Below are 14,388 nucleotides of genomic sequence, written 5' to 3'. Positions count from 1 at the left end.
TAGTTCCTCAAAATCTATGCAACCAATATCTGACAGTTACTATACCACAACTGGAGCTACAGTAACGGACATGCAAGTTCAATTGTACGGCTACTTCGGGACAGAACTTTGTAAACCGAAACACATTTATTACTTGAAAGAGTCGACGCGCTTTTCTTTTTCGTAGAAGTTTTCAACATACCAGTTCTCTGTGGTAAAGGTAAGGACGGAAGACGCCCGGGGCGCAACTAAATATTGACTGAATCAATGAACATACTGCAAGACTAATCCCTCACTATCCCGCTAATACACGACGTCTCTGAGATGTTGATGAAGAGAAACCCTTTCGATAACGCCATCCGCTTACGAATTATTCATGCGGGGGACTTCTGAGAAACACTTTCATTTAATACTCGACGCGCGTTTCTATGTATGAACACCACAAAAGAAACTGCGCGTCCGCAAATTCTCGGCACATGATGTATGTTCTTGGCATACGGGAGAAAAATATGACGTGGTGAATCAACGTACACAATGTTCAAATCGAGACCGAAATATACGTACCTCATAACAATATATCTGTAATCAGGAACAAACCGAAATGTGGCAGCTGTGGCCCTGTGGCCAAAGACGCGCTGGTGCTAACCTCGCATTTTTCGTGCGCATGGCAATAAACAGGAAGAGGAACAGAGCAACCAAGAGATAGGAAGCAAAATAATCCGAGTAATATGTTTGCGTCCATAGGAATAACAGGGCCAGAGCATGACAACTGTTAAATATCGTTGTTGAAAGATGTCATGATGTATTGATGGCTCATTTCGTGATTTATGGGCGATAGTTGCAAAGTTTCGTTTTCGATTCCGTTTCATATGTGATCTGGCAACCACATAGCGCTCGCACTTCGTGCAACAGGTTCGACGGATGGACGACTGGACGCTACACGCGCGAGCGTTTGATATAATCCGTGCGCACGACTAGGCATTTTCTGTATTCACTAATCACAGGTAAGTCTAGGGTCGCGGATTTCAGCAGGGGTCACATATACTGCTTTTCATACAGCCCTGGTGCCATGACGGACATTACGTGCCTGGTGGAAGTGTTGCCGGCAGGAGTAAGACGAAAGTGCCAGCTCTTCATGCCGTGTCTCATAGGTCTTAAGAGTGCTATTGCCTCGTGCAGTGTTCTGGGCGCATACGTGAACGTGGAGAGGGACAGATATCAGGTAAGTTTTCTTGGCAAAACAAGGGCGCTTAAGTGAAAGTAACTGTGCGTTCGCCTGTGCGTCCATTAACGTGTTCTGTTCGGTCTAGATATTTGACCAAGATTTTGGCGAATACACAGAACTCTCACAAACTGACACAATCGGACATATGTCACGCATAAGAATAATTAAGGACACGCCAAGGACTGAAGCTTGTACGCCATGTGCAAATGAGACGCCAGTCGTTTCAGCTCCACGGACGCAAGACAACGAAATGGTATGACGCTTGATTTGTAATGCAGGCACTAAATATTACCCCTGTTCGTCCTACCCATTGTAAAAAATACTTGCAACAAACCTTTGATCATTGCATTTTTTGGATGATCATAGCTGTCATAGCAGTACTCATGTTCTTGAATCGATACGCGTTGGTCGGGTTCTGAATTTGATTACGACACTTCTGTTATAGAAAGAGGTTTACGTAGTATATATGCTAGAGCTCATCTCTGCTTGTCGTCTGTCAGGGCTTAAGTTGTAAGACAAGGACAGTGCGTTGTTTGTAGTCACAGTGACTGTGTGGAGACTGCATACTCTATCGCAAGCACATTTATTTAATCATGTGCAAGCCGAACGAAGGTATCTCAGAAATCATTCCTTGCTTGTTGAGAGAATCCAATGAATTGTGAACAGATCATGGACTTATAGGCTGTAAGAACACCCAAAATACACATGCAATATGCTGCTAAAAGTGCAAAAACATGTGTTGAACAATATTCACATGTTTCTGCATTTCAACTTTCACAAGTGACCACTTCTGTGTGACGACAACAATTTATCAGGGTGCCTCACTTTACGTGAGCAAAACAAAAGACAGTAGTTAATGCAAAGCATTGCTGTATTCGTTGCGAGATCGACCTATAAGGGGCAAAACTGTCACCCTTCTAGTGTTGATAACATGTGGGGCGTTGTTCAAATCTGATGGATGTTCATTTTGGCTAACCCTGTGAAGAAGGTTTCAAATATCCTTCTTCCATGGAGCAACTCATATCAGTCTATTACCTCTCTTTATGGGTGATAGAAGGCATTGAGATACTGTTGCCCACGGGCCACTTCTGAGTCATACCCTACAATTATGGCACAGAGCACACGAAACGTGTGACAAAGGTTCTGGTAATTAGTTTGCTAGCAGATGGGGGCAGCAAAATTCTATATGTAAAATCACGTCCTCTGTGGAACCTTTGCAGTTCTCCCTCGCAACATCCCTCCCGATACTTCTGGAAAAGCTATATGTCAGTACTGAAATATCTGATTTTTACGAACTTTAAGCAGGCCCTTCAGTGGGAGAGCTGCTAACAGTTCTCATGGTGACAACTCCCCATTTCAGATGGTTGGATTCACTGCCTTCCAACATTGCTTGTACGGTCACGTATTTATGAATAGTTCATAACGTTCTTCGTTTTCCAGTACCCTCGCTAATGAATTGTTGGACTGTATATTTTCTTAAGATGAGTGAGCTATAAAAACAGTAAACCATCCAACTGAGTGGGTATTATGAAATAACAGGGATGATTTCTCTCGAGCAAGGGGTGATTTTCAGACCGTTCCAGACAGCCTAAGTTGGCTTTCCAGGTTTTCAGTGAATTTTGATAATGGATTTGACAAATGCACATTGAAAGAGGGATTTTGTTACTGTACAAAGTAAGTGTGTACTAAACATTATTTAAATAAATAAATAAGTTTGTATCACTGTGATAAATTTCAGTTGCAGGCATGATTTAGATTCAATTTCAGGACTTCTGTAAAAAAGTGTTTCATGTAAATCCTCTCTGGGCCCATTTCCGTAAAAGTTGAGTGCAAGACTCATACTTATTAGCTTTGACAACGACTGGTTCATGTGAGGCTAGTTCATCAGCCAGTGAAGTATGTTCCTCTCAACAAGCAAAACAAAATTGCTTAGGAATGATTTGCAAGACCCTCTCTGGGCTGGCAGATGAAAAAAATGTGCTTGCAGTTGAATAATTTGTGTGCCTGTAATGTACAGGCTTAACTTTGCAAGTTGCTCGTGCTGTCTTACTGCAGTAATTCTTAATTTAGGAGGAAGAGTGCCAACTACAAATAGACCAAGAGAATGGAATGGCACTTGTGGAAGGCACAGAAAGCATCAATTGCCCATTCTACATCGAACAGTATGTGTGCCAACATTTTTTTCTTCACTTCACTACTTGTGGCAAACTAGTCAGATGACAATGAAAAAATGGCTAGGAAGCAAGCGAGCTGGTGAAGATGATGCATAATGTAAAAACCCCGAGACTAGGGAACACGTGTTGTGTCTGTCCCTTCGTGTTCCCTAGTCTCGGGGTTTTTACATTATGCATAGTCAGATGAGTTGCATCTAAACGTTTTGCAACCTTAACTTTCTCTCCTTATACCTGTGTTTCTCTGGGCTCTGCAAGAATCAGTGAAAATAAAGAGTAATTTGATATAAAGTACCTATCTGTGCTTTACAGGTATTTTCTCGTAATGCTTCGCAGTAAGTACAGTTAGCCAATATTACTGTTCAACGCAGAAGCAATATCGTCATTCTGCTCATATAGGTTATGCACCCAGTTAGTCACTGATAACTTATAGCGCCTTGTATCACACTTATATCCCTGTCACACGGGATGATTTAGTGTCATTTTCGTGTAGTGCACTTCAACCAACGAATATCACTTTCACTACGTGCTTGCTACACGGCTTAAGTGTCACTTATGTAGTGATGGCAATTACGATAGATAAGAATAAACGGCGGCAAAATTTTTAGGTGTTCGCCACAGTACTTACCCAGAATGTTTCTTTTCGATTTAGAAACACTTCCTGCTAATCTTCTTTCAACAATAAACAAATTTCCCTCAAACATGGGCCACACACACACACAAAAAAAAGAGGCCGCCAAAGGATCGCCGAGACCGCGAAGTTGTTACAGGCTGTTAATGAGAATAATGAAATGTTTTTTTGGCACTATCTCTCACTGTATTTAAATAAGATAAACATGCTGTTTAAACAATTGCTTAAAAATATTGTGGTGTCGGGACCCCTTGCTTTTCTTGATATTTTTACCTGTACCGCAAAGCCTGCCATCGAGGCTACACACTTTGTGAACCGAAAAGAATTGAGGTGAGTTTGGGGAACTCACCAAATCGTTAGTGCGCTTTCTGCCGAGTGTCACTAAAATGTGTCGCGTGACAGCACACGAATGACACTAAGTGCAACTGTCACTCGCTGAAAATGACACTAAATTAGTCTGTCTGACAGGGGTATTATTCTCCCTGGTATGTTGGGGCTGTTTTCAACACCATAGCTAGTGGGGTCCACTATTATCAACAAAAGCACAACTGACGTTGCCCAGAAAGATGTTTATTAGTCTTCTCTTTTTTATGGAAGGGACAAGGAAAAAGGGAAGGGAAAACACACCATAATCCAACCTTCCACTCGTATAATCACATTTTCACTTGGCTCCATAGGGGTACTACAGCAGACGACGACGGTAACGCATACTGCCTTCCACAGTTTGGCGTGTTGGACTTAGCAATCAGAAATGGGGAAGCCCTGAAGTCATCTGTTCACAGCAAAATTATTGATATTGTATATCAGTCTATGGTCAACTACACCATGTAAGCAAGGCACCGTTACTGCATGTTTATGGAAACAGCTACAGTCCCGATATTTCTTTCTCTAGCTACCCTTCCAAGAAATTCTACTTCAAGGTTGTCAACTTTCTGTTATTGCAATATCCGTCCCTCGCTGATGCAACTGGAACAGGCTATGTAAGTCTTCAAATTTCTAGGGTGCTTGCTGGTATGTCTAGAATTTCAGAGTTCGCATTTGTGGAGATATTAGAATATGTGGAAATGTTATGGTGTTATACGTTGCCTGTAACAATATTTTTGGGAGCTTGAAATAGTCAAACAGCTAGAGGCGATAAAAGTTTATGCTTGCAGATGATCACGCCACCAGACGGATTCCACACGAATGATTATGATAATAACTTCATGTCCTTGCTATCCTAGAAAAATCTATAATTGAAACGTTCATAATTTTATTTTAATTAATCTCATGAATTACAATTTTAAAACATCCAGTACAAGTTCGCCAGGACATTTTACTCCCCTGCAATAACTTCTTTCAGATACCTATCATAGATGTGATATAGCAATTCGGTTAAACGTATAATATGCCAGCATGCTAGCAACATATTTAGCTATCAGCATGCTGTAGAACAGAGCATGCATTACACTTCGTGCAACACAGTACCAGCAACTGTATCTTGAACACAATATGCTTTTCCGATTACAAACTTTTATCTGTAGCTCAGTTACTGCCCAAGCAGCACATTGTACTGAAAGTAGAGTGCAATAGGGGTGGACGGGTAGGTGGAAGGCCTTGAACAGACTCGTGAAACTAAAGAACTGTGATAAGACATATACCGTCCACCCCTATTGCACTCGACTTTAAGCACATTGTGCTGCTTGGGTGTTTTCAGTACGTTTCACTCTTTTATTTTTGCAAGCACAATTTTCAGTTGTTTCAAAGGCTAATGTTAGTAAATATTGTTAATATGAGATAGCAATCACGAAGCTGAGAACTGTGTTGAAGGTCTCCACACACAATAATATACAGTCGACCCCCGTTTATCCGGACGGTGCCGTTCCCGGCGAAATCGTCCGGATTCCGGGGCATCCGGATAAATGAAACGACCGAATAAAAGCGTCCGACAGAGCAAGGTTTAATTAAAACACAGAAAGCTCGTCAATCACAGCTGTTTCACAGTAGTGTAAACACTCAATTCCTGCAAACTTTTGCTAATTGCATAGATTAGAGCCACGTTGTTGCGCTTCTCGAAAAATGTCAGTGCAGTCCTTAATGCCGATCTCGTATGTTCAACGGTCACAACGGGCCCTTCTTTCTCACTGGCGTCATTGGCACCGTCTTGCTGCACATCATCGGAGGCCACAGCAGCAATCACACCGTGATCAGTCATAGCTGCACACGTGTCATCATCCTTATCAATGTGAACGTAGTAAAAAAAATCTTTGCTTTCTCAGTCAGCATCGTGTCGTTAACCGGTGCCCCACGAGAACGAAGATCTCCGAACCATGTTAGAAGGGCTTCCTTCACATTTCATTCACGTCCAGAACGGTCTCCCACGGAGTTCACGTTTTCTTTGTCTGCGCTAAGCCATTTGTCCGAACGGCTGAGTATATCCGCCACCGTTGACTTCGGAATGTTGAGACCAAGTTCAGACTTTGCCCACTGTTGAATGTCTGGCAACTTCAGGTGGGGGTTGTCCTTCTTCCTCTTGCATATCACTGCCTTGCTAGCGAAGCTGATTCGCACAGGGCGGGCGAACAGGCGACATCCCTCGGGTTTCAGTTTTCTCCCCTCTAGAACAGGACAGTTGCTCGAGATATTTCCAAATGACTCGACTGGTCAACGTGACCCAACGCACACAAATAGAAAAGGGGGTCATCGTGCACGGTTGTCTCCCCTTCGCAGGAATGTTTGTCGCTGACGTGTGACGGGAATAACCCCAACACAACAAAAAGGGTGACAAAGCGGGGTCAGCGTCTCCTCTTACTCACGGTAGTCCGGATAACTGAAGCTGGATTACAAGAATTTTTGACTTTCTTTCCTGGAATTCTTGTCTGAGTCCGGAAGCTGAAGTCCGGATAAACGAGAACAAAATACATGGAGGAAAATCCGTTCCCATGCTTTTTGTCCGGATATCGGGGGATCCGGATGAATGAAGTCCGGGTAAACGGGGGTCGACTGTATTTTGTGGGAGCGACAAGAAGAAGAAAAAAGAGAGAGAGAGTGAGAACACTTTTAGTACTTCAGTGGCTGCTTGTTCCAGATCTTTTTAATATTATTTTATCCTTTATCTTATTTTTCTTTTTATGTGTACCTATGTATCTTTTTCCTTCTTTTCTAAAAAAATCTACGATAGCTATCAAGATGCCGTTTTTGCAGTCTCGGCAAACTGAAATGGCGGACAATTTGTCCTAGATATTTTGTAAATGTAGTTCAATTAGGCTTTGTAACATATTTTACCTATTTATTTCGTTTTAATTAACTTGTTTATTAATTCTGCAGAAAAGACAACTTTTTAGTTATGTCTTGGTAACAAGATAACACCACTGCTTAAGTGGACATGATGCAAAAAGATACTACATGCTGTGTGGAGGTATTCTAGAATGTGCTTATGATGCTGTATGACGTGCTTACACAGCCTGTCTCAAACTTGGTGGTATGAAAGGCTTCACATATTTCTTGAGATTTTTGGATGGAACAGCTGACCCTGCACATCAGGAATCCCATATGACTCCCAATCTGCACATGCTGTTCTGTACAAGTGGTTTTTAGGAACCGAACATCCCCCCAAAAAATATCTGAAGCCTTCAACACAGCTAGGGTAAGGGACCACTGTCACAGGACGCCATTGCTGAGATTGCTACCACATGAACTAGATTTTCTAGAATATTTTCGCACCTGCTATATGGTATGTATCTCTTGTTACCTGATATTCCCTCTAGCAGTACTGATGCTATCCTTTTTTTTTCTGTTTGCGTGTCACAGATTTTATATTTACTGTGTTGATAGTGAGAAAAATTGAGCTGATAGTTTCCAGCTGTGTTTGTTCTCCCTACATGTTCTTGCTTATTTGTGTGGGTGCCATTTCCGTCCCAACATCCATATCAACAAAATACAATCCTCTTCTATGCAGTCAGAGTGTCCACTTCTTTTTTGTCTGCCTTCTTGCTGCCACTGCATTTGCAGTGCTATTGCATGCTATTCAACTGTTGTCAGATTGGAGTATTTTGTACTATTGTTAAACCGTAAGACTGAATTGGGTTCTTTAGGCTAATTTTAGGAGTAGGCCTTTGTGCTAAAACACATTCTCACTTGTTTTCTGCTTGGCAGGATTCGTGGATTGTGGCTTTGAGAAATAAATTCAAGAACGAACGGCGCAAAATATTATCGGATAGAAGAGTCAATGAGGCCAGGGAGCAATTCGCTCAATCAAGAAAGAGGGCAAGCAATGAGAAAGACACCTCTGTGGAAGAGCTTCAAAGAAAAACACTGAAGAGAACACCTGTACGTTCCTGCATTTGAATAAGCAGTTACCTGATTTTATCTGGTTTTTAGTTAGGTGCCTTTCGCTTATCTTTTACCAAAAAGAGATAGAGCAACTTTTAGGGCTTACTGTGTCTGATTGTCACATTCTCTTGGTAGAGGCCTTCAGCAGTTTTTTTTTTTCTTCAACAAATTAGTTGCGAAGGCTGCAGATGCGTTCAGTGGAATGTGCACATGCCTGAATAACCCACCTGCTAACTTGGCGCCTGTGCTCCTGTTTCCATGCATTTGTTACACATAAATGTGCCACGGTAAAAGAAACCACGTTGTTTATAAGACCATAGGCACCCATCTATATAGCCGCTGACGTGTCAGCATGTTGAGGAATGTTTGTTTTTCATTAGGATACATGATAGTCAACATAGCGAATATCTTTTGTTCTTCAAATAAAGAATAGAGGGCTCAAGATGAACACTAGTTTTAATTCGTATGCATACAAATTATTGTTGTTTCTGTTTTGGAGTATCGGGTAACCATATGCATTCAGGACATGGACCTACCTCTGCTCTAGCTTTTAGATTGAGTTTTTGTAGCTGTGCTATCAAAAGCTTGTAAAAAAAAAACTTCTTCACAGCACACTGATGCCTGCGCACCTAGCGGGGAGGATGAGGCCAGCATCACAGCCCATGAGCAATGGCTGATCAGGGAAGCAAAAAATCCAGACCCTGACGAGACACAAATAAAGGAACGAATGGACGCCACTTACAGCCTGCGAGCAGCAACACTGGCAGTGTGTTCAATTGCAACTGTGAAAGAAAAGTACCCATACTTGCTGGATTGTGCAAGGGTACTTACAATTAAAGACAATATAGTACTATGTCATGTAATGCAGGAACAGTATATTAGTGCATTTTAATACTTTTGTTTCACTGTTCATTTTTGCTGCTTCCCAGTTCTGCCAGGAGTACAAGAGAATGTGTGGCAAAAACCCTTTACAAGAAACAACATGTGGCATCCAAAAGGTCATTGATCTTGCTAAGGCACGCACAGTAAAGTGTAGCAGTGGAGTCCTCCAGAGGATACAAGAAGTACCATACCTCGTTGCAGGGGACACTCGCGAAAAACGTGAGCACAGTTTTTCTTTCTATTTTTTTACTTTTCATTGTTTACTGCTGTGCCATGGATGTGTTTTTCCTCCAAATTTACTATGTTTGCCCGCTGTTTCTGGCTTCTTTCCTTACCTGATATTAAAAATGAAGGATAAGCTTCCAAGTCAGTGTTTTGAATAGAGTGCCAGCATCCGCCTATGACATGCTCTGTGATGTGATGAGCCATTGATGGATAGAAAACCTCCATTCATTCACCTCTGCAGCTGATGTGGACACATATGCTGTACTGGATCGTAGCATATTCCTATCTTTCAATATACCTGTTATGAGGTTTCTGAATCTGTAAGCGTGTGGAGCACGAACTCAAAATTGAACAGCACCCTGTTATGCTACCTTTAACTAGGGAGATGAGCTGCAGTCAAACCAGTTTAAATGTGCTTTTGGTAGCAAGATGTTCGTTGTCCCACCCCTGATTGTTGCCCTGCTTTGTTACCCTGATTTCAGTTTGCATTGCTCAACTACAGCATTGCTCTTTGTGTTCCGGTATTGGCAGTTTTGATACTCTGCATATCCTCTGTGAGAGAAATGCGACAACACTGCTGTGTGCTTTATTATTGCTGGGAGGTAAAAGTAGAAATAAGCACATGATATTCGGCTTATGCCTCTAATACATATCGCCAGATTCACTCGGGATGCAGATCACATGATCTCAATTTTAGTAACTTCATCCAGCGTTTGTTTGTATGGCCGGAGGTTATGGCACATCGGCTTCCCGTAATTACCACAAATGCAGCCAACTGAGAAGAACATCACCCTGGAGGAAATTACTAGATATATATAAATACAGAGTGTCCGCCGTAACTGTAGAAGTAATTTTAAAAAATAGAAAAAGACCTCTTTCTGAGTTTTAACCAATGGCGATGTGCTCTACGACTAAATGCCCACCTTAAGAGGGCACAGGCAGGCTTCTGTGTTGATGCATTAATTAACTTTTGTTAATGAACTTTTTAATTATCAAGAATGGGAGATGGACCCAATGAGAACATCAAATCCCTTGGAGTGACTGGTAGGATTGCCATTTTCAGAACAAAAATCTAGACAGTTATAGCGCGAGGAAAGGGTTTGGAAATAAGGCGATCTAGTGGTCGTTTTTCAACGCTCAAGTAGAAGCGCTCTCGTTTTCCTTTCCTCTGTATGCGAGGGAGGGAAAACAAAACAGGGAGGGGGGATATGTTTAATGCAAAGTAACAAAAAAGAAACGGGAAACAGGAAGGACAGGTTGCATGGGGACAGATTGCTACGTCAGCTATTTCCCACCCCCGCATACACAGGAAATGAAAACAGGAGCTGTACTTGAGCTACGAAAAATGACCACCAGAGCACTTTATTTCCAGGGCATTTTTCGCGTTATAACAGCCTCCATTTTTGTTCTGAAAACGGCAATGTTTCCAGTGACCCCAAGGGATACAATGTTCTCATTGGGTCAGTCTTCTATCGTTGATAATTAATAAGTTAATCAATGCATCATCACAGAAGCTTGGCTGAGCCATCTTAAGTTGTGCCTTTAGGCGTAAAGTACCTTGCCATTGGTTAAAACTGGGGAAAAGTGATATCCTTGAGGGTCGTCGCAACCTCCAAAGACTATCCAGTGCTTAACTAGCTTATGATATTCCTCCAAAAACACCACCTTTGCTTCGTTCTATCGCATAAAATTTTATTGTTCACACATTATTGTTCAGAAAGCTATTGCCATTTTTACAGTGGAGTGCTATTCCATGCGTATGACCAGACCAAATAAAAAATAAAATAAACATCTTTCAGATGTCTTGGCTGCCTGTGCCCTGGAAGTCATTGCAAGAAACGTAAGAGAGCCCATGGCGTGTGAGACACTCTTTGTGAAAGAAGATGTAAGTACTTCCATCTCACCTAGGCCTATAAGTGCTTATGAAATGGCAAAGAAAGCTGAGGGAAATGCAGTGTCATCAATTGCATCCCTTTCTACTTTTCCCCCAAGACAGTCGGAGATCATTTCATTGGAATGCTTGGAACATTTGGTATAAAATGACCGAACTGTAAAGAAAGTATACTACGAGTACCCCCCAGTTCCCAGTGTCATGAACGCCTCTTGGCATTGGTAGGGAAGGCAGATTTACTAGCCAGTTAGGGCTCGCTTTGTTTTGTAATGAACTTCCTGAAATGCTGCTGCTTTGCAATACCATTTATTTAAAAGATTGCATGTGATATGCCATTTATTTATCAACTGTTGAATGCTTGTGGAGCCATAAATCTGTCATTTTACAAGAAAACCTCTACTTGAAATTGAACGCTACTTCAGCAGGATGTGTGAATGGTTTCAGTGCAAGCATGATAACTTAGACTTATTAAATGTTTTTATGCATGTGACTTGTACTGAGCTCCCTTCCATATCATCTGAGATTTCCCTGATGCACACTTCCACCACCTCAGTTTAAATCCTTGAATGTCAGTGGCACAACAGTGCAAGAACAGATTTAAAATTTTTCTCTTGAGTATGGCACAGCTGTCACCTGGAATGTCATCTTGCAATCCTTTATAAGAATGTCTCATATATACCGTTAATATGAACAGACTTTTCTCTGGCTACACGAAATTATAGGCAGCACCTGCTTATAGACCAATAGAGATCATTATGCATAACCCAAAACTCTATTACCAAATGTTACTTTTTGTATCTCGTAAGCAGTAATCTGTGTAGTAACCCATTGCAACATTCTTTTTTTTTCTGCACACATCAACTGAGATTAAAAGCAGGTGTGGGTATCTATAGGTGCAAGACGTGGCTTCCACACTATACCGGGTGTTTCAGTTAAATCCCCGGGCTAAATAATTCGCGAACGGGTGCACCAATCCACGAGCTTTCTTTTTTACAAGTATCTGTCCGATACCACCTACAAGCTGCACACCGTGTGGATTAGTGGGAGGCGCTCATTATTAAGATAAAAATGCAAATGAGTTAAGTAAAAAAGCGTAACTCCTAAAGCAGGGCGCTGTCGGTATTAAAATGGGTACTACCCCTTTTGGGACCCTCAGTGGACACCTTTTAGAGAAAAATCTGCCACCGAAGCGGGTCATTTGTTGCAGTAATTAATTAGTTTCGGTTTACGTATTTTTGTCGCGGCTTGTGGCTGCGAAGCGCAAAAGGACGCTCTTTCACTCCCTTATCCATCAATGAATTACGTCCTTACACCAATGAATTACACCAATGAATTACACCAATGAATTACACCAATGAATTACACCAATGAAATACGCCCTTTTGTGCTTCGCCGCGACCAGCCGCAAAAAAAATACGTAAACCGAAACCAATTAATTACTGCAACAAATGACCCGCTTCGGTGGCAGATTTTTCTCTAAAAGGTGTCCACTGAAGGTCCCAAAAGGGGTAGTACCCATTTTAATGCCGACAGCGCCCTGCTTTAGAAGTTACGCTTTTTTACGAAACTCATTTGCATTTTTATTTTAATAATGAGCGCCTCCCACTCATACACACGGTATGCAGCTTGTACGTGGTATCGGACAGATACTTGTAAAAAAGAAAGCTCGTGGATTGGTGCACCCGTTCGCAAATTATTTAGCCCGGGGATTTAACTGAAACACCCTGTATACCTCCTACAAAGACATTTTAGTAAAAATATAAGACTTTTAAGATGTACACAGTCCAGCCACTGGTGGAGACCTGTGGCATTCCGCAATTTTATTCACTAATTGTACACATTACATATTTCTTTTGCTTCCAGGTGGACCTCCCTGTTACACCATGTGTAATATATTCTGGAGTAGACCTGCTAAGCGCAAACGAAATGCACCTGCACGTTGACCGGCAGATTCTGTTTAGGGTCATTAACGCAGAGGAGGGAATAGCAGCGATTATGTCCGCATACTTTCTTTTTAACATTGCATATGCAAAAAATGCGTTCAACACCATATGTGTGTTGGAGAGATTGTGCCTCTCAGCCACAACGACCCGCATGAGGGCTCCTGCAATCAAGTTTGTGAATATGTACCAAAAGTGAGTGAGAGTTCCCACAGAAGAAAATAAATGTGTTGTGTTATTCACTATTCCAGGACTATAGTCACTTTCAGGAAGAGCTTGAGCGCGATGTCCCAATTCACGGAACACAAGAGCAGCATGAGTTTTATTAGAGCAGCTAGCTAAGCTCTAAATGTCTAGCTAGATAGGATGCTCACAGTTGCAAACTCAGGTTGCAGTGTGTTCCGTGAATTTCGGGAGCAAGCTTTTTTTTCCTGAACCTGCCATCTTTGGGAACAATACACCAAATAAACACCCTTTTTGTGGGTGTAATACGTGACACCCCTGTTACACCCATCATTGGGGTGTAGGATTTACACTCATAAGGGTGTGAGTTATCTAACACTCATTTTACACTCATAGGGGTGTAAAAAAATTTACTGTGTACCCAGAGCTGGTCACACCCAATCACTGCCAGTGGGTCGAGACAAACAAACAAGGTCCTGAAAGAAGTAGGAGATGGTCCCCACGTAAGTCTGCGCACCGTGGCAAAGCGAGTACAGACATCAAAGTCAAGTGCGCTGAGGATATTACATAAGCACAAATTCCACCCGTACTATGCGAGCCTTTATCAACATTTCCAGCCGGGCGACAACGAGAAACAGCTGGATTTCTGTAACTGGATCCTATGTCAGACCGAGGAAAGCAGAAACTTTGTGAACGGGGTCATTTTGACTGATGATGATGATGATGATGATTAGTGTTTTTTGGCGCATCGACAGCTATTTTGGACTGATGAGGCCCACTTCTACCATATCGCTCAAGTGAATCTCCACAACGCGCATTATTGGAGCCAAACAACCCACACTGGCTATGGGACTGCAAGCATCAGTACGAATGGGGATTCAATGTATAGGCCGGGATTTATAACGGAGTCATTATTGGGTCAATCTTTTTCACGGGATCCCTAAATGCCA

General features: G+C 42.0%; 1 protein-coding gene across 1 annotated transcript; it reads left to right on the top strand.

Moving 5' to 3' along the window:
- Positions 1-903: 903 nt before the first annotated feature.
- On the top strand, positions 904-14,172 carry LOC135389487 (uncharacterized). Its single transcript, XM_064619529.1, has 12 exons — positions 904-983; positions 1,039-1,201; positions 1,290-1,457; positions 3,275-3,366; positions 4,684-4,833; positions 4,899-4,986; positions 8,141-8,314; positions 8,928-9,140; positions 9,247-9,418; positions 11,224-11,309; positions 13,864-13,941; positions 14,056-14,172. Exons 2-12 carry the CDS (start codon positions 1,049-1,051, stop codon positions 14,170-14,172), a joined length of 1,491 nt encoding a protein of 496 aa, XP_064475599.1. The 5' UTR covers positions 904-983; positions 1,039-1,048.
- Positions 14,173-14,388: the final 216 nt, after the last annotated feature.

The sequence above is a fragment of the Ornithodoros turicata genome, chromosome 3 (assembly GCF_037126465.1).
Source record: "Ornithodoros turicata isolate Travis chromosome 3, ASM3712646v1, whole genome shotgun sequence".
Classification (NCBI taxonomy): Eukaryota; Metazoa; Arthropoda; class Arachnida; order Ixodida; family Argasidae; genus Ornithodoros; species Ornithodoros turicata.
Note: the sequence above shows the minus strand (reverse complement) of the source record. Positions and strands in the feature narration are given on the sequence as shown.

Excerpts from the sequence above, each read along its gene's own strand:
- LOC135389487 (XM_064619529.1), top strand. The coding sequence starts at position 1,049 with ATGACGGACATTACGTGCCTGGTGGAAGTGTTGCCGGCAGGAGTAAGA. Across the intron at positions 1,202-1,289 it reads TGGAGAGGGACAGATATCAG|ATATTTGACCAAGATTTTGG; the intron begins GTAAGTTTTCTT and ends TGTTCGGTCTAG. Across the intron at positions 8,315-8,927 it reads AAACACTGAAGAGAACACCT|CACACTGATGCCTGCGCACC; the intron begins GTACGTTCCTGC and ends ACTTCTTCACAG.